The sequence below is a fragment of the Berghia stephanieae genome, chromosome 1 (assembly GCF_034508935.2).
Source record: "Berghia stephanieae isolate SIO BIC M18660-M18661 chromosome 1, UCSD_Bste_1.3, whole genome shotgun sequence".
Lineage (NCBI taxonomy): Eukaryota > Metazoa > Mollusca > Gastropoda > Nudibranchia > Aeolidiidae > Berghia > Berghia stephanieae.
Genome location: NC_088360.1, coordinates 27548752 through 27569999, shown reverse-complemented (window position 1 = coordinate 27569999; position 21248 = coordinate 27548752). Strand labels below are relative to the sequence as shown.

Here is a 21248-nt window from a genome sequence, read left to right as displayed (position 1 = left end):
ACTTGAGCTGTCAAGACAGGAACATGTGGTTTGCCATGTGCTTCTCGACCTTTGTTTACGTTTGGGGCACCTAATTATACTGCTCTATAAACAGCATTCATCGTTAATATGATAATATTGAGTATATTATAATCAGTATTTCAAATGATTTAAAACTAGAGGTTTCATATCTCTGTAATTGCGACATGATGTACTAGATAATAATAAATCATAAATTCAAAATTTAAGGCAAACTGTATAAGTTATAAGTTTATTGCAGCTAAAGCGAATTGTTTTTATTCGGAAACAAGTATGACGTGAACTCATAATCACTAGCCGGAACTAAGTGTCAGCACGAGATTTTTTGGGAAAAAACGATGAATTCATCTCATACTTTGTGGTGCGTAACTTGTTTACATTTTTTTCAGTGTAAAATCTCGAACTTTATGGCAGCAGTTTTAAAGTCGAGTATTTATAGATCTTTAAGAAGAAAACTTTTTTTGATATAGCATCATTACGGTCCAAAATCTATATATTCAGTTAAGACAAGGGATTCAAAGATTCACACAAATTTTTACAACTTTTGATAGAGGGACAGATGAGAAAAACCAGAAAAACATGCGCCATTAATTTTAAAAAGTTCGAAGTTGACGTCACTCAGATATTTGTTATTGTTTTTTGCCATCCGTGTATATGAGTAATTCTCACTAAACTGTATTAACCAGACTATAAAAGTTCACAATTACACACAGTTTTGTGTGTTGGTCCGTTATACTTCCGGATGGCAATGTTGTGAGCTTCTTAGCAAGCGCATTCTATCTATAGATAGTATGCAGATGACGTCACTCGGGCCTTTGTTATTGTTTTTGCCATCCGCGTTTGTGAGTTGTTCTCACTAAACTGTATTAACCAGACTATAAACGTTCATGGTTACGCAGAGTTTGTGTGTTGGTCCGTTATACTTCCGGATGGCAATGTTGTGAACTCCTTGGCCAAGCGCATTCTATCTATAGTATCGATCTAACACGAATAGAATTCACACAGCTGACTTCAATCAGCTTTGTTATTGATTTTAGACCGCGAGATTGATCTTGTCGGAACAAAAGATGAATATATTTCAGGCCTTTTCAGCCATCGTCAGATCTGTGTGTTACATGAGTATATACAACAAACCAAACTCATGTAACACACAGTCCTGACGATGACTGAAAAGGCCTGAAACATCGATGTAGACTGACTCCAACATTGTGGTAAATATTAAAATAATAATTTGCTCCATTGCTACATGTCGAGCACTATTCGTATCATATTTGTATCCAACACGATTCAATATATATATATATATATATATATATATATATATATATATATATATATATATATATATATATATATATATATATATCATTGGTCCGATGAAGTATAACAAAGAGCTAAGAGACGTACATCTCGTTCCTTCAATAGTTTGACAGAGAGAATAAAATGAGAACTAATCACCAAACTGGTGGTCTAAAAACAATATCAAAGATTCTGGTTATATCAACTTAGTTCATTCTATTGGACTCTATCGAGCTCACCATGATTGAATAGCGAACAAATGTTCAATCATGGTGACCTTGAGAGAGTACAATAGATAGTATGCGCTTGGCTAAGAAGCTCATGACATTGCCATCCGGAAGTATAACGGACCAACACACAAACTCTGTGTAACCATGAACTTTTATAGTCTGGTTAATAAGTTTAGTGAGAACAACTCACAAACGCGGATGGCAAAAACAATAACAAAGGCTGAGTGACGTCATCTGCAACTACTTATAAGATAGTATGCAGATGACGTCATCAGGCTTTGTTATTGTTTTTGCATCCGCGTTGTGATTGTTCTCACTAACTGTATTAACCAGACTATAAAAGTTCATGGTTAACAGGTTTTGTGTTTGGTCGTTCTACTTCGGTTTGGCAATGTGTGAACTCCTGGCCAAGCGCATCTATCTTATAGTCAGGTTATATAGTCAGTGAGCATTCTCTAACGGGGATGGAAAAAACATAACAAGACATGAGCGACGTCATCTTCGAACTATCTATAGAATGAAAGAAAGTTGATATCACGAGAATCTTTGATATAGATTTTTAGACCGCAAGTTGGGTGATTCGTTCTCACTTTATTCTCTCTGTCAAACTATTGAAGGAACAAGGTTGACGTCTCTTAGCTCTTTGTTATTATTTTGTTTGATTTGCCATAAATGGGAAGCGTCGGGGGCAGAGTGGCTCAGCGGTACAGTCTTTGCTTCATACCAGAAAGGTACCGAGTTCGACTTTCGGCGCGCTGTGTGACCTTGAGCAAGTCACCTCTTCCTAGATCACTTTTTTAAAAATTATATTTATTCACCGATAGGGAAAATTTGTCTTTAGGGTCTATTCCAAGGAAAATATTCAGGCGTCATATTATATATATATATATATATATATATATATATATATATATATATATATATATATATATATATATATACATCCTAAAGACCTTAGAGATCAATAAAAGAAATTTTATTTTATTCTTATCTGTTTTTATTTCATATACTAACTCAAGAGAGTTCACCACGTACTAGACATCTGTGATTCTACTGTACTCATAATAATATTGACCATAGTTTGAATATCCCCGACTGCTGTCACTGTGTGAAGATTAAAATATCTATTTATGACAACCATCCAGATGACCATTAATCGCTAAATCATCGTTTCAATTTCCTCTGACCGTCAAACTGCTTCCTGTAATCAATAGGAGTGTTGACCGATGTTGACCAATGTTAGTGTCGAGGACAGTTTACGATAGATTGGTGATAAAAATAAAGTGAGTAGATGTGACTCATGAGTCACATCTAACTCACTTTATTTTTATCTCCATTTTATTGGCTCATTTAGGCACCTCTAGGTTTGGTTTTACGATAGATTGAGAGATGTATATAATATAAACAGGCAGACAGACAGACATTATACAGATAGATAGACCGATAGATAGATAGATAGATAGATAGATAGATAGATAGATAGATAGATAGATAGATAGATAGATAGATAGATAGATAGATAGATTGATTGATTGATTGATTGATTGATTGATTGATTGATTGAGAGATAGATATACAGATAGATAGATATTTAGGTAGATAGATGGATAGATATATAGGTAGATGAATAGATAATAGATAAATAGATAGAAAAAGAATTAAACAAACATGAGCATTTATATAGTGCAATATCCACTAAACGTGCTCAAAGCGCTTTACAATGGGTCCCTCGCCAACAGAACCATTTAGTATGTTGGGCGAGACATGACGCTTGTCAGGCGATGTTACAATTTGTTTTCTGACAGAGACAGAGACCTCCTTGGTAACGGCAAGGTAATCCTTTTTACGCATGATTCGGGTGAGAGAATGTGAGTATGATCCTTTTCCAAGGAATCAAAGCGTCTCCGATTTCAAGACTATTGAGGAGAGACGAACAGATGCCTTGAAGGCACTATCTGAGTATTCTTTAAAGAACTCACTCAATGCCAACCCAAGAAAAACTGAAGTGTGTGCCTTCCATTAAAAAAAAACCGACTGCAGTTTCGAATAGCCACTGCTTCCAAAGCCCAGAAACATAAACAGGAAATGGACCCAAGGCACCCCCTCCATGACAGGCCACAACCCAACGACAAATAGACTGAAGTCGAGAAAGAGCTTCATGACTGAAGAAAGCATCAACCCTGACCATGCAGCTGTATACAGACTTTCTACATGGCAGGAGTGGGACAATTATGCAAATGAAGCCGTTGAAGATCCGAGATAACTGCCCTACGGAACTGATTTCCCCAGAAATGAATGGGTAACACTGAACAGGGCACGGGCACAACTTGGGAGAACAGCTGGAAGTATGAAGAAGCGGAGGATGGTTGAGACTAGCTCGTTTACATGTGGATGCCCAGAGCAGACGATGGAGCACCCCCTTAGAGAATGCCAGGACAGGTCCAGCTGCACTGATCATGACCTAAGAGTCTGCTCCCCAGATGCCGTGGAGTGGGTTTCGTATTGGGGCGACATGCTATTGTTGTCATGGTCTAATGAGTGCTCAAGAGCTAACTCGACTACATTCATACATAAAGTAAAGATGTAACAAATAAGGCCCCCAGAATTTACTAGTTACTTTAAAAAAACAACAAATGACGAGTTGGTTTAAGATGATGAGAATATAGAAAGATGAAATTTAATTAAATGAATGTTATTCTTAATAATGATCACAGTTATACATGATATCAATATTACGTAACTTCTGTGATCTTGAGGATAAAGTTGTATGGACTTTGAGGTAATACTTCAAGACAGAAGACCTACTCCTCGCCATCTGGGCACGACAATCCCGACAGTGGCAGACAAAGATGAACGATGAAGCTCCGGCGTCTTGATAGTTGATAGTGGAATCAAATAATGGAGTTTTCCACCAAGTCCCAATAGCAAGATATAGATCTTTAAAATATTAGTGACACGAGGAGTGGAGTGGTCTGGCCGTCAGGGCAAAAGGTTATTGAAAGAAGTGAGTGAGGAAGATTAAATCAATCAGCTTTTATAATAAGTGGCTACAGAAGATTGTCACAGAAGGTAGAACAACGAAAAGTATTCACTAATTTGAAATTAATTCAAAGAGAAGGCTATTATAGGAATGATGATCTAATAGTAGAAGGTAAAGTTTTTTCTAAGCCTACCGAAATATAACTGGAGTGAGATGAAATTCCGTTCTTACTAAAATAAAACTTTAATAGAATAAATGTGAATCATCGTTATGTGACAAGTATGAGGTACCCATTCACTGCCGGGTGGACAGGATTGGGTGTCTCAGAAAAAAACTCGACTGCACTCTGAATCCCGGATCGATACCAGTCTCATTTTGTTGCAATAAAATTTGATATTATAATATTTGACAATAGGTTTAAGTAAATGACAAATAAAGACAATAAGTGAAATGGGTATAACGCATTTATTTATTCAAAAGAAAATGATTTTAAAAAATTGAGAATCGTGAAATTGGCACATTAATATTGTGATGTACTTGGTTACAGTATCGCCCGAGACTACAAAGATGATATCGAGACATGAAACCTGTAAATGTGTATGAATTGTCAAGTCTGAAATATCGGTGGTCCCTGGCTGCTGTTGCCTCAAGCATCCGTCTGACTGCATAGAGATGATTGAGTTAAGATGGGATGCACTTCGCATATTATTTTCCCTTTGTTTTACAGTACCCATCTCGGCTTGGATACAAGTACTCATTCACACCTGGATCGAGTGTTTAAAAATACTAAACGATATCAAGCAATGACTTGATGCATGATTTATATAAATAGCTTGGCAGAGCGATTAATATAAAACTTTCCTCGGCATAAAACAATTATTGAGACAGGTTGTATTTAGTTTACAATTAATATGTATTATGTATCATTGCATAATAAGATTGGAATGATTTTATGAAATACTATATGAATAAAAACAAACAAACATTTCTAAACCGCATTTCTATGAATTCACCATAATAATATTCAAAGCGCATCTCTGCGCTTCATTTATGTCCTCATTGGGCCTATTTCATATAAAGTCATTTTTAAATACAGACTCTAACCGTAGCCATCGTAAACGCATAGCCTGTCACTGACCAAAAATGGCGTCAAAAGACAAGTCTTTGGCCAGAAAATAAAACAAATAGTGAGTTCAATACTTTAACCAATATCTTATCTTATCTTATCTTACTAAAGGCTTCGTAGGAATAATCCTTTAAATGCCTTATACAATAGTTTATAATTACAGAATCTCATATAGCTTGCATTGTATCATTCACAGACAGCTTTACACAACTTTTAATGTCAGGAAAAATATATCAATACGGCAATGTAAAATCGAAAAATACTATCATAGAATACTGGTAATTGAAAACTGGTCAAGATCGAAAGAATCATAAATGTGCAAAGTTCATAGTACAATGAAATATTAATGACAAAAATAATCATGAAAGCAACAGAGATAATAAGCATACATTAGTCTCTGATAAATCATGATCTAACATTGTTTCAGATGTCATGTAAACCAGTCTACAAAATCATGAAATTAATGGAAACAATTATATCCACATGACAATTTAAAGTTTAAAAGATAAGGATCACTTGTTTCCTTGATTGGACACCACCAACGACAATTCACTGGCCGTTGCACAAACCTAAACAAAAATGACGTCACAAGATAAGCCCGAATTGTGCCCTAGTGCCAGGCTATACGTTAACCATGGTTACACTCCCAACACTAATACGGAGTGGTGAATGCTAAGTACCTTTTCCATCAATTAGAGAGAAAAAAAATACATTTTATCTTACAGTTAGTGAGTTCAAAAGGATAATACTTGCCTACTTTGTCTCTAAAAATACCGTGGATGTACTGGAAGTTAAGTCCCCCCCCCCCTCCCCCTGGCGATTCCAACGAGTCCATAAGATTGAATGATAGCTATTATTTCATTTTCTAATTGAGTGTCACTTAGCAGGTTTTGAAAATGACATCCTTTCACATATTATATTACAATTAAATATTTTTTTAAAAAAACAGATTCCTCAACAACAACATGTTAAGAGAGTATTCATTTCAGGAATATTGCTAAATAAGTATGTAGTATAGCCTAGATACACATAAGATGTCAACATTAATATTCTAACGTTGTACTTCTCCTCCTCCTTCTCCTCCTCCTCCTCCTCCTCCTCCTCCTTCTCCTCTCTTCTTCTTCTTCTCCTTCTTCTTCTTCTTCTTCTCTCCTTCTCTCTTCTTTCTTCTTCTTCTTCTTCTTCATCTTCTTCTTCTTCTCTAATACACTAAGAGATTCATGATCATTATGTTAACAAACAAATTTCAAAGCATCTTGCCGCTAACATTCAAGAAAAAAATGGGGAAATAAAACGTCTTGAAGACCTACATTTTTGCATTGTTCTGATGCAAAAAATGTGCGTTTTTAAATAAAAAACAAAACCCTCATACGCCAATTACCGTAGGTACCAGACTTTTTAAAATATGAAAAATAAAAAATATTCTCCCAGTTTTTTTTTTCTGTCCTCCTTTGTTTGTTTGTTTGTTTGTTGGGTATGTTTTGTTTTTTTATTTTGGTTAGCCGGAGATTGATAATAAGGGTAATATATCTTCGTCATTTCATAGATAACGGTAAAATCGTATGAATATTGTATTAATTAGCTATATCATTGCATGGAATGCCTATTCGAAGGCATCTAATGATGTGATGTTCCCGGACAGTGGACAGACGAAGATGTTTTGTTTCTTTTCAATTCTCTCTAACCAGATTATGTTAGAGTTGTTACCAGTCCCTCTGAATCGGGTAGAAAAGTCGTGACGTCACACTTTCTACTCTTCCGGTTCCAAAATCATTGGAAGTGTGTATATAACCATTCCTTCGGATGACTAATAATGAATAGATCAAATATTAAAAAAAAAAATTAAATTAAAAAAAATTGAGCTTTTATGTAGCGCAATATCCACTCAATGTGCTCAAAGCGCTTTACATATTATTGAATCATAACTATTCTAGCAGCAGGATGTGAAAGCAAATTATTATGATTACAGGACGTAAAAGAGCGATAATGGATGTTCTTTATTGAAGGCAAGAATATAGAATATTTAGACTCGAAAATAAGATGATATCACTCTGAAACCAAAAGATCAATTACGCAATATATGTATCCAGTCCTCTAAAATACTAAGAATAAAGAGAATAGCCACTAGACCTACCCATACCAAGCTCGAAAAAACACAGCAGAGGACGTCGGGTGCTTTGTGTGGGTAGGTCTAGAGGCTCTTCTCTTTATTCTTAGTATTTTGTCCGTGCCCGACGTCTTTTTCCGGAAGACGGCAGAGGACGGCAGTGTCGGGTCGTCGGAGGCAGTCTCCGATGCGGGTTAGCCCTAAGATAAAAGGGGATGGTTAAAATAATGAACAGAAGACGATTTCAAGACCAATCTATCAATGTGCCTATTTCGACAATAACAAAAAGTCCCATCCTGGCACAAACAAAGGATCTTTGCTTTGAAGGGTAAAGTCAGATGTTTAGGAAGAGCAATACATTCAAAACTAATAACTATAGAAGTACAAGACAGAGATATCATTAACAAAGGAAATGTATAATCTTTCAATTAAAGAATCTATATTATATTTGACTGAAATTAAAAGGGAAGGTGTGATTGTTTGAAGGCACTTAATAAATAGCATTATAATGATGATGATGACGATGATGATGATGATGATGATGATGATGATGATGATAATGATGATGACGATGATGATGATGATGATGATGATGATGATGATGATGATGATGATGATGATGATGATGATGCTGATGATGATAATGATGATGATGATGATGATGATGATGATGATGATGATGATGATGATGATGATGATGATGATGACGAATTATACCCTTGATAAAGTGATATCTCACATAAAATGGAGTATGAATACGTCTCATGTGTACATGCTAAAGAGTCGTCTTTTCCTTTGGCCAGTCACAAAAATGACAATAAATTAATCATTTATCACAAAACACTCCTCCCAATCCATTATTTCGAAATGAACTCGGTACTGGAAATCGAATTTATTGGCACAAACATGAATCTTGGGGTTAATTTTTATTCCCTACGGCGAAGAATAGATACAATGTCTTAAATAGCACAACGTTCAAAGATTGTATCCGTTATAGTTTATATTTCCTAAATTCGCTCTTTGGGGCTGATCGTGGCCTCCTTAAACTCATGGCCTGACATTGACCAACAAATGACGTCAAAAGACAAGTCTTTGGCCATCAGAAAAAAAAATCGTGAGTTGTATTCAACATTCAACCTGTGGGATTACTTGTTTCCTTTACTAGGCGGTCCACAAACCAAAAAAATACATCAAAATAATGGTCTTTGTGGGTCTAAGCGTAGCCATCGTTATGTTATAGCATGATACTGAAATCCAAAAGGACTGGCAGTTTGACGTCATTATTAGGTTTTTGCACCGCCTAGTGAGTTGTCGTTAGTAGTGTTCATGGAAACAAGTTATTTCATTGGTTGAACTATTGAATACAACTCACGATTTGTTTTCTTTTGTGGCAAAAGATTGGCATTTTGACGTCATTTTTGGGTCAGTATCAGGCCATAACTTTACGAAGGCCACGGTCTGAGCATATCCATCGTTAACTTATAGATAGTATGCGCTTGGCTAAGAAGCTCATAACATTGCCATCCGGAAGTATAACGGACCAACACACAAGACTGTGTGTATCCATGAACGTTTATAGTCAGGTTAATACAGTTCAGTGAGCATTACTCATAAACGCGGATGGCAAAAAACAATAACAAAGACCTGAGTGACGTCATCTTCGAACTATCTATAACATGGCACTAGAACCAACTAGGATTTATAGTTTGACGTCATTTTTGAGTTTTGTAAAGCGTCTAGTGAGTTGTCGTTAGTAGATCTCAAGGTAACAAGTGAACCAACTGTTGTTGACCTATTGAATACAACTCACGATTTGTTTTCTTTTGTGGCCAAAGATTTGTCTTTTGACGTCATCTTTTGATCGGTGTCAGGCTATTAGTTAACAACGGCTTCGGTCTAAGTGGAAGGCTAAAAGTTAACGATGACTAAGGTCTGATCGTAGCCATCGTTAAGTTATAGCCTGACACTGAAACCCAACAAGACTGGCATTTTGAAGTCATTATTTGTTTTTTTGCACCGCCTAGTGAGTTGTCGTTAGTAGTGCTCATTGAAACAAGTGGTCCCATTGGTTTGAACTATTGAATACAACTCACGATTTGTTTTCTTTTGTGGCCAAAGACTGGCATTTTGACGTCATTTTTTGGTCAGTGTCAGGCTATAAGTTGACGATGGCTACGGTCTGATTCATCCCGATATAATAACATTTTGGGACGGCGGATGTGTACATACTTGAGCAAGGTCGCGGTCAAAAAATGCATCCTGAACTGTTGCGGTCTCATTGATTGTCAAAGCATAAAAAGTAGTCCTTCATAGCCATTAGTCACACGAAACCGGAGTTTATCCCGTTTTCTACAGCGTGAAACCGACAAAAGCAATTGCTTGAAAACTCTTTTCGATAGAACGTCAGTCTACCTCAAAGTACTTTCCTCTATATGTAACAGACCCAGCTACCCAATCACTGCTGTGTGGTTAGAAAAAAAATATATTGACTGCACCCGGGTTCGGTCTCGGTTCCATTTTTTGTGAATTGAGTGCTCCCGAGTTATCGGGTGAGAAGAAAACAAAACAAAAACATTCTCCTCAAACTTACGAAGTCCATCGTATGAGACATATCCATATAAACTTATAGATAGTTATGCGCTTGAAGAATGTCATTAACATGCCACCGGAAGTTTAAGACCAACAACAAGACTGTGGGTAAACCTGAACGTTTCATTAGTCAGGTAATACAGTTCAGGAGTCATTACTCATAAACGCGATGGCCAAACAACATTTATATAAATGTCCTGAGTGACGTCAATCTTTCGCCAAATCTATAACATGCACAGAACCAAACTGGATATAGTTTGACTTCATTTTTTGATTGAAACGGTTCTAGAGTTGTCGTTAGCGATCTCATGTAACAAAGTATGAACCTCAAAACTGTTGTTGACCTATTGAATACAACTCACGATATTATTTTTTTGTGGCCAAAGATTTGTCTTTTAGGACGTATCATTTTGATGCGTTGTCCAAGACTATTAGTGAAAAACGGCTTCGGGATCTAAGTGGAAGGCTAAAAGATTAAGATGACTAAGGATCTGATGTAGCCATACGTTAATTATGCCAATCACATTAAACCAACAAGACTGGCATTGTTGAAGTCATTATTAGTTTTTTGCACGCCAGAGTAAGTGTTATCGGCACATTGAAACAATTGTCCCTGTTGAACTATTGAATACAAACACGTAATATTTTCTTTGTGCAAAGATGGCATTGTTTGACGTAATTTTTTGTCTTAGGCTAATCCAATTACGATGGCTACGGTCTGTTCAATCCCTGATATAATAACATTTTGGAGGACGATGTTACCATACTTGAGCCAAGTCGCGGTCAAAAATGCATCCTGAACTGTTGCGTTCATTGATTGTCAAAGATAAATAAGCAATCTTTCTACATATGCTCATTTTAGTCCACACGAAACCGGAGTTTATCCCGTTATTCTACATGCGTGAAACCGACAAAAGCAATTGCTCGAAAACTCTTATTCGATGAACCAGTCTACCTCAAATACTTACCTCATGCGTGAAAGACTCGGTACCCAATCACTGCTGTTGTGTTAGAAACAAAAATAATTTTGATGCACCCGGTATCGGTCCGTTTCTTTATTTGTGAATTGATTGTCCCATTATCGGTTGAGAAGAAAACAACAAAAACATGTACTCCTCAAACACGATACAAGATATTTTCCATATTGAATGAGAACACTTCATAATTAAATTTAAGTTCCGTTTTTCCGATCTGGAATATTAAATTGTATCAGGCAAGCGAGCAATGGTTCAAAGTATTTCTTAAAACTTATTGATGGTCGGCGGATCAAACCTCCGATAGTGTCTTCCATTTTCATGTCGGGTATTAAAAAATCCGAAGTCTCATACAAACTGCGCACCGTTTTATTTATTGTTTTTTATTTCGATGACATCAGAGGTCTTTGATCCGGCCAAAATAATAAAACACGATGCAAGTCGTATTGTGCTTCCAGAGTTTTTGATCGGTTCGATCGTGCAATCGAGCCTTCCCCACAGGATTGGTTCGCGACCATCGTTAAGCTAAACCAGTATATCTTGTATACCTCGTTCCTCAATAACAGTATTAATATATATATGTGGTTATGATATAACTTATATCTATATATAATATTTTATAAAATGTAAATTAGTAAACGGGCTAAGAGAAATATGCTATATTAGAGATACAATAAGAACATTCTTAAATGCACAAAAACAACCATTTCCGTAACGACACAGTGGATGCAAAACGGTCCAAACATCATTTTCAGTTTTTACAGAAAATCAAAATAGAGTTGGAAACATGAAACGCATATATAATATGAATTAATGATATATAATTATAATCGTTATATTTGAACACAATGTACGAATGCATATAAAAAGCATTGTTATTCTAAATATTACCAAATTTTTGTGACATTACATCAGTAAGGCTGTCCTTTCGGACTTTGATCAATTTTCACTTGTGTCTTACGTGATCCGTTTAGTTAATAACAGTAATATTATGTCTAGTAATGTCTTTGTTTGCTTAATATTTTTTTATATATTTTATATCCAGCATAATTCATGTTGTTTTAAATTTTGCTTCAAACCCCAATGTCCTCATCTACTTTAACTTGCTCATTTCAAATATTTCCTAGTTTTGACCCGTGGTCACAGATTATTTTGAGGCACAGTAGTCAGAGTTCCTATCTATTTAAAAATAAATTCGTTACCACGCAATCTTTTGCATAAATAAACTGGTTCTACGTTTGTTCTGAATTTTTATCCATCAATGTCAATGCGGGGCATTTGCCATTACAGTGTTTATTTATATTCTTTCTGTTGGGCTTCAGAATATTTCGTCTATAGTGCATGTACACAGTAACTCATTTATACCTCTACTTGGCTGTGGTTGGAAGTAGGATCATTGTCAAACGCTTGTCTAGTTTCTGATTCTTAGACGAAAAATCAATTATTGTTATTCTCCTTCTTCTCCGTTTTCTTAAATTTCATGAAGATCTTTCATTCAATTTGGTTGCCAATGCCACTTTTGTGGGCTTCTTGTAGGGTGCAGCACTGAAATCGTATTCCGGTGTGTCCTAGCATGTTTTATGGTATTAGAGACTGTTTGAATGTGCTATGTGTTTCGTCGGATCTGAACTTGAATAATCTGCTTAGTCCAGTGCATGCGACTCAATGTTGTGCTCAATACGCGTTTTACAAGTCGTTTAATGGAATTTCTTGAAGATGTGATAGCGCCCTGTCGTTCACATCACACTTACCAGCTACGTGTGTATTTTAAAAAATCCTTGAACGTTTTCGTGGAGATTCAAACGTGGCCGTGTTTTCAGAACGCTTGGTGTGTTATGTTTTTTCAGGTTTGGATTGAGCGTCCAGTTTTTTAGAACTCACGAGAGGGTAAAGAGAAAGGAAAAGTAGGGTTAGTTGTTCTTTCCAGCTTCATCGTTTACTGGTTGTTAGTCCGAAAACTTCATATCTTTGCCCGTGGTTTCCCATTCAGATTGTATGGGTATTTTGAAGGTACCTTTGAAGTCATCTGTGAAGGTGCATGAACCAGTTTTTTGTATTGACTTCGATCCTAGTCTGGATAAATTAATATATTATTTTCATATATTTAGTTTATATAGTTTGTATATATTATATATTTATTTATATATTATATTATTTATAAAGATGTGATTGCGACAAACATTGCTATTATCTACATTACTAAGTGTATACTTTTACTGCCACTAAGCAACAAAACACACATCAATTATTCATAGTAACAAAGTTCCTGACTGGATGGCAAATGGTCGAAAAAAATCCATGTAGACTGACTCAATATCGTGGTAATATTACTAATTAAATTTTCATAGGATATTTTAATATAAATATATATTAATTTATATCATATTTAAATTCAATATGGTATTGAATCGTGTTTGATACAAATATGGTACGAAAAGTGCTCGACATGTAGTAATGGAGCGAATTATTATTTAAAATATTTACCACAATGTTTGGGGCAGTCTACATCGATGTTTCAGGCTTAATTTGCCATCTTCAGGACTGAGTTGTTTTGTTGACTGTTGTTGTTTCTTGAAGTGGTTCCGGTTTGAAGTTAATTAAGAGGAATTTGCGCCGATGGGGACACTTTCCGTAGATCTCATTTTTCATGTTGAGTGTGGCTTCATGAGGTTGTTTGATTATGGTATATTTTTCTTCCAGGCATAAGCTACATTGTTTTGATGTTGGTGTGTATCCTGTTGCTTTAGATAAAATTTTCCATGAAATGTTGTGGTCTATTTTGTTGTCTTTTAATTTCCAAATATGTTCGCTGAGTTTTGTGGATGTTTTTTGTTAGTGTTTCTAAATGTTGAGGTGTGGAGGTTGTATCTTGTTTTGAAATTATTTTCTGTTAGTCCTACATATTTTTCTTGCTTGTTTGTTTTAGTTTCTGTGACTGTGGCTTGGTAAATTAAACTTGATTCTAAGCATTGTTTGTTTAGCGGGCAATGTTCTTTATTTCTGCAGTTGCATTTTCTAGTGGGTGGGTTTTGCTCTTGTCGGTGGTTTATTAATATTTTTTTGTTGTGGCTTGAAATTATTTGTTCTATGTTGCGCATACACGAGTAACTTATTTTTATGGTATTCCTGTTGATAATTTTATGTAGCTTGTGGTTTTTTGGAAAGTGTGTATCAATTAGTTTCAGGAACTGCTGTCCTATGTTTGTGCTGACGTTTATGTCGAAAGGTGGGTTGAACCAAGTTATGTGTCGTTTTCTTGTTTTATGTTCTTCACTTGTGTGTTGTGGTTTACATGAGAGGGAGGCGTCTGTGTATACAAATGGTGTGTTGTATCCACTTTTTGTGAGTGCTTCTTGTAGGGGGTGGCTGCGACGTTGAATATCTCTCTGTTTTCCGAAAGTTTGCTCACCCTCAGTGCAATGTTTTTTGGTATGTTTTCAATGACGGGACGGGGGTGGTTGCTGTTTTTATTAATGTAGCTAATGGTGTTGTTTGGTTTTCTGAACGGTTGGAATGAATTGGATTTTATGTCGAATGTGATGTCGAGGAAGTCAACTGTTTTTTTGTTTGCTTCTATCGTGATTTTTAAATTGTTGTTTTGGAATATTTTACAGATTTGTTTTTTGATGTTTTCGTTCGCTCTTGGTCGTCTGTTGGTTATAGCGAGTCCGTCATCTCTATAGAGGCCGATGTATGTGTGTGTATGTTGTAGTTGTGACAGGATGTAGAGTCCGACCAGTTCGCATGTTTCAGCACCGTCGAACGAACCCATTGTTACGTCGAAATCATTGTGTCGCTTTGTCCACGGTGTGTTGTCGTAGTATAGTGTGCTGTGCTTGGTGTGTTTGATGATGTGTTTTTCCTCTTCTGTGATGTTGGTGTATTTTGATGCGAATTCCAATGCTTTGTTTAGTAAGTCTGGAGTGATGGAGGGGTAAAAATCGCAAATGTCGAAAGAGATGAAGGTGCAGTTTTCTTTGTTTTGGATATTTTTGAACCATTCAATGACTTCATCGGTGTTTTTCCACTGGTTGAATTTAGTTGCTTCTTTGACGTTTTTATTTATTTTTTCTAATATCTTTTTGCTGATTTTTCCAATTTCAGATTTGTATGGATTTATTAGTCTACATTTTGGATTATTTTTGAAGTCAGGCTTGTGATCTTTTAATGTGATGAACGCTTCTCTTCTTGGTGCTATATCGATTCGATCGCTAAGGTCAAGTCTGTTCGCTATATTCTTATCTTCTTTTGTGATCTCTTCGGTTCTATGTGTTCTGTCTTTCTTATAGTCTTTGTTGATTTGTTTGTGTGTCATTTTATCATATTCCTCAGGTGTCATTTTATAATAGTTGTTGGATTTGTCGGCTGGTATCAGAAGTTGTTTTTCTTTGTTTATTTTCTTCACATCGTTAGTCAGTTGGTTTTGGAAGTTGTTATTTTTGTTTTTGAACTGCACACTTTGAATGAGATCTAAAAGTCCGTCTTCTAATTTTTTTAATTCAGGTATTGGGGGGGGGGTGAATTTGTAGAGTTGAAGCCGTACGTTTTTTGTGGGTGGTTTCTAAATGTGGGTTCAGAAAAAAGAATGTTCTCCATCGTAGATTCTTGACAAATGTTTCTGTTCTTGCTATTAGTGATTTAATGTAAGATTTTCTGTTGCAGGTAGGGATATTCTTTGTAGAATATGGGAAAGTAGTAGGTCTAAGTTGTGGCGTAGTATCCATTTTGTGTCTAAGAGTGCTCAACGGTGCGGAGCTGTGTATTGAATCGTGTTTGATACAAATATGGTACGAAAAGTGTCGACATGTAGTATGGAGCGAATTATTATTTAAAATATTACCACAATGTTGGGCAGTTACATCGATGTTTCAGCTTAATTTGCATTCAGGACTGATTGTTTTGTTGACTGTGTGTTTCTTGAAGTGGTTCCGGTTTGAAGTTAATTTAAAGGAATTTGCGCGATGGGGACACTTTCCGTAGATCTCATTTTTCATGTTGATGTGGCTTCATGAGGTTGTTTGATTATGGATATTTTTTTCTCAGCATAAGAAACATTGTTTTGATGTTGGTGTGTATCCTGTTGCTTTAGATAAAATTTTCATGAAATTTGTGGCTATTTGTTGTTTTTAATTTCCAATAGTTCGCGATTTGTGGATGTTTTTTGTTAGTTTTCTAAATGTTGAGTGTGGAGGTTGTATTGTTTGAATTATTTTCTTTGTCCACATATTTTCTGCTTGTTTGTTTTAGTTTCGGACTGTGCTGGTAATTAAACTTGATTCTAAGCATGTTTGTTTAGCGGCAATTTCTTTATTTCTGACAGTTGCATTTTCTAGTGGTGGGTTTTGCTCTTGTCGGTGGTTTATTAATATTTTTTTGTTGTGCTTGAAATTATTTGTCTATGTTGCGCATACACGAGTAACTTATTTTTATGGATTCCGTTGATAATTTTATGTAGCTTGTGGTTTTTGGAAAGTGTGTATCAATTAGTTTCAGGAACTGCTGTCCATGTTTGTGCTGACGTTTATGTCGAAAGGTGGTTGAACCAATTATGTGTCGTTTTCTGTTTTATGTTCTCACTTGTGTGTTGTGGTTTACATGAGAGGAGGCGTCTGTGTATACAAATGTGTGTTGTATCCACTTTTTGTGAGTGCTTCTTGTAGGGTGGCTGCGACGTTGAATATCTCTCTGTTCGAAGTTTGCTCACCCTCATGCAATTTTTTTTGGTATGTTTTCAATGACGGAACGGGGTGTTTGCTGTTTTTATTAATGTAGCTAATGGTGTTGTTTGGTTTTCTGAACGTTGAATGAATTGGATTTTATGTCGAATGTGATGTCGAGAATCAACTGTTTATTTGTTTGCTCTATCGTGATTTTTAAATTGTTGTTTTGGAATATTTTACAGATTTGTTTTTTGATGTTTTCGTTACGCTCTTGGCGTCTGTTAGTTAAGCGAGACCGTCATCCTCTATAGAGCGTGTATTGTGTTTTGTAGTTGTGACAGGATGTAGAGTCGACCAGTTCGCATTTTCAGCACGTCGAACGAACCATTGTACTCGAAATCATTGTGTCGCTTTGTCCACGGTGTTTGTCGTAGTATAGTGTGCTGTGCTTGGTGTTTGATGATGTGTTTTTCCTCTTCTGTGATGTTGGTGTATTTTGCTGGAATTCCAATGCTTTGTTTAGAAGTCTGGAGTGATGGAGGGGTAAAAAATCGCAAATGTCGAAAGAGATAAGGTGCAGTTTTCTTGTTTTGATATTTTTGAACCATTCAATGACATTCATCGGTGTTTTTCCACTGTTGAATTTGTTGCTTCTTTGACTTTTATTTTTTTTTTCTAAATTTTTGCTGATTTTTCCAATTTCAGATTTGTATGATTTATTACTACATTGGATTATTTGAAGTCAGGCTTGTGATCTTTTAATGTGATGAACGCTTTCTTCTGGTGCTATAACGATTCGATCGCTAAGGTCAAGTCTGTTCGCTATATTCTTATTTTTTTGTGATCTCTTCGGTTCTATGTGTTCTGTTTTCTTATAGTCTTGTTGATTTGTTTGTGTGTCATTTTATCTATTCCTCAGTGTCATTTTTAATATTGGATTTGTCGGACTGGTACAGAATTTTTTCTTTGTTTATTTTCTTCACATCGTTAGTCAGTTGTTTTGGAAGTTGTTATTTTTGTTTTGAACTGCACACTTGATGAGATCTAAAAGTCCTCTTCTAATTTTTTTAATTCAGGTATGGGGGGGGTGAATTGTAGAGTTGAAGCGTACGTTTTTTTGTGGTGGTTTCTAAATGTGGGTTCAGAAAAAGAATGTTCTCCATCGTAGATTCTTGACAATGTTTCTGTTCTTGCTATTAGTGATTTAATGTAAGATTTTCTGTTGCAGTAGGGATATTCTTTGTAGAATATGGAAAGTAGTAGGTCTAAGTTGTGCTAGTATCCATTGTGTCTAAGAGTGCTCAACGGTGCGGAGCTGTTATTGATCGTGTTGATCAATATGGTACGAAAGTTCAACCGTTCAGAAAACCAAACATCCATTGCTACATTAATAAAAACAGCAACCACCCCGTCCCGTCATTGAAACATACCAAAACATTGCACTGAGGGTGAGCAAACTTTCGGAAAACAAGAGTATTCAACGTCGCAGCCACCCCTACAAGAAGCACTCACAAAAGTGGATACAACACACCATTTGTATACACAACGCTCCTCTCATGTAAACCACAACACACAAGTGAGAAGATAAACAAGAAAAGACACATAACTGGTTCAACCACCTTTCGACATAAACGCAGCACAAACTAGGACAGAGTTCCTGAAACTAATTGATACACACTTCCAAAAAACCACAAGCTACATAAAATTATCACAGGAATACATAAAAATAGTTACTTGTTGGCAACATAGAACAAATAATTTCAAGCCCAACAAAATAATATTAATAACCACGACAAGACAAACCACCACTAGAAATGCAACTGCAGAATAAAGAACATTGCCGCTAAACAAACAATGCTTAGAATCAAGTTTAATTACCAGCCACAGTCACAGAAACTAAAACAAAAGCAAGAAAAATTGTAGGACTAACAGAAAATAATTTCAAACAAGATACAACCTCCACACCTAACATTTAGAAACACTAACAAAAAAACATCCACAAAACTCAGCGAAATATTTGGAAATAAAAGCAACAAAATAGACCACAACATTTCATGAAAATTTTATCTAAAGCAACGGATACACACAACATCAAACAATGTAGTTATCCTGGAAGAAAAATATACCATAATCAACAACCTCATGAAGCCACATCAACATGAAAATGAGATTACGAAATGTCCCATCGGCGCAAATTCCTCTTAATAACTTCAAACCGGACCATTCAAGAAACAACAAAGTCAACAAAACAACTCAGTCCTGAAGATGGCAATTAAGCCTGAAACATCGATGTAGACTGCCCAAACATTGTGGTAATATTTTAAATAATATATATATATAATATATAAATATATTATATATATATATATATTATATTATATTATATAATATATGAATTATATATTTTATATATAGTTAATGGTCGGATAATACCATTAGCATGACAAACGCATGTACGCCCTAATATCAAATGGAATTATACATGTGTTGATTGGTAAAAAAAAATCCACTGTTTAATATTTTATTGTACGCTTCGGAATAACCAGAAAAAAAGCTATAGTTGTTTAAAGAATCATGATATTTTCTATATATAAGGCAAAAATGGAAGTACATTTTACCGATTTCAGCTATAAAATAAATGATAAAATAATATAGCGATTTTATCGATTTTATCTATTTATTTATACAATGACTAAACTCTTATTAAAAACCACCTCTTCAATTACTTACAAAGTATTTGCCGGAGTAGGGGTCCCGATAAAACAGTTGAAAGAGCACTCGCTCCACGCGCAAAGGGACCGAAATCGAACCCAGGTGAAGTCGAGATTTATTTTCGGACACCCCCGCGTCCACCCAGAAGTGGTTGGGTAACTGTATCTGTTAGATCTGGTCGAAAGTACTTTGCGATAGACTAGCGTCCTATTCAAAGGGTAACAAGCAATTGGTATTGTCGTTTCACCGTATAGAAACCGGGCTAAACCATGGCCTTCGTATAGATAGTTCGAAGATGACGTCACTCGGGTGTTTGTTATTGTTTTTGCCATCCGCGTTTATGAGTAATGCTCACTGAAATGTATTGACCTGACTATAAACGTTCATGGATACACACAGTTTTGTGTGTTGGTCCGTTATACTTCCGGGTGGCAATATCATGAGCTTCTTAGCCAAGCGCATACTATCTATAGGACTTCTTTGTTTTCCTTACCGGAGTCAAGACGTTGTTGTTGTCATGACTGAAATCCGTGATGAAATTGACCAGAAATTTTCTCTGATGTCTATACATGTGAAACATGTCACGGGACCAGTTGAGCCATATATCCTGTCTATTTTGGGCGCCCAGACACAATCCCTTGAAGGCAGGCCATGCGTTGACGTAGAACGTTCGAGAATAGAAGTCTGTGGGAGGTTTTTTGAATCCCAGCATTCTCCAGTTGAAAGGGGCTGACTTAGGCTTGGCGTTGGACCAGGACGTGAGATAGCCAGCCTTCTTGAAGTCATGCCAGATCCAGGGGAAGTCATCCATGTGTTTGGCGCCTTTGAAATGAACCCTGGAATGAGTGAGACAAAGTGAGACGGTAAAATTTTAACGCTGTTAGGGTCGCCATTTTATCAATCAAGAGAAAACTGTAATTTGTTGTCAATTATTTAGTGACTTAAAAAGGGAAGTACTTGTCTTGTTTGCCGCATAGATAGACTCATGATCATTTCTGCGGCTATGTGGTCTTGTGGTATGACACTCGCTTTCGGATCGGAAGCTCCTGGGTTCGAGCCTCGCGTTCGGTGCATAGTTGAGTCCTTGGAAAAGCCTCTTTACTCACTTTCTCTCACCGTACTCAAGTTTAAAATGAGTACCCGGCCGTTAACAGCGCTGTCTTTGTCCGAAAAATTGTAATATGGTCTAACAGGCGTTATGTTCCGTCCTACATGTTTAATGTTGCTGTTGACCAGGGACACCTTGTAAAGCGCTTTGAGCACATTTAGTGGATATTGCGCTAAATAAAGCACAATTTTTTCTATCTGTGTGACTTAGCGACATTTAAAAGTCATCCCCTCAAGTTTTGTTTGATGATTGGGGGTCTCGAAAGCTCATGGCGTCTGTATAGCTGGGTTGGAATGCAATACTCTTCAACAGTCGTAACTACTTGTCTTGTTTGCCGCATAGATAGACTCATGATCATTTCTGCGGCTATGTGGTCTTGTGGTATGACACTCGCTTTCGGATCGGAAGCTCCTGGGTTCGAGCCTCGCGTTCGGTGCATAGTTGA

General features: G+C 36.2%; 1 protein-coding gene across 1 annotated transcript in view; it reads right to left on the bottom strand.

The window, feature by feature from the left end:
* Positions 1-19074: 19074 nt before the first annotated feature.
* The window catches only part of LOC144965631 (uncharacterized), a 12691-nt gene continuing 10517 nt past the window's right edge, over positions 19075-21248 (bottom strand). Inside the window, exons 3-4 of the mRNA XM_078901215.1 lie at positions 20189-20531; positions 19075-19092 (exon numbers count right to left, since the gene is read on the bottom strand). Of these exons, the coding sequence (XP_078757341.1) occupies positions 19075-19092; positions 20189-20531 (361 nt within the window). The remainder of the gene's footprint in view (positions 19093-20188; positions 20532-21248) is intronic.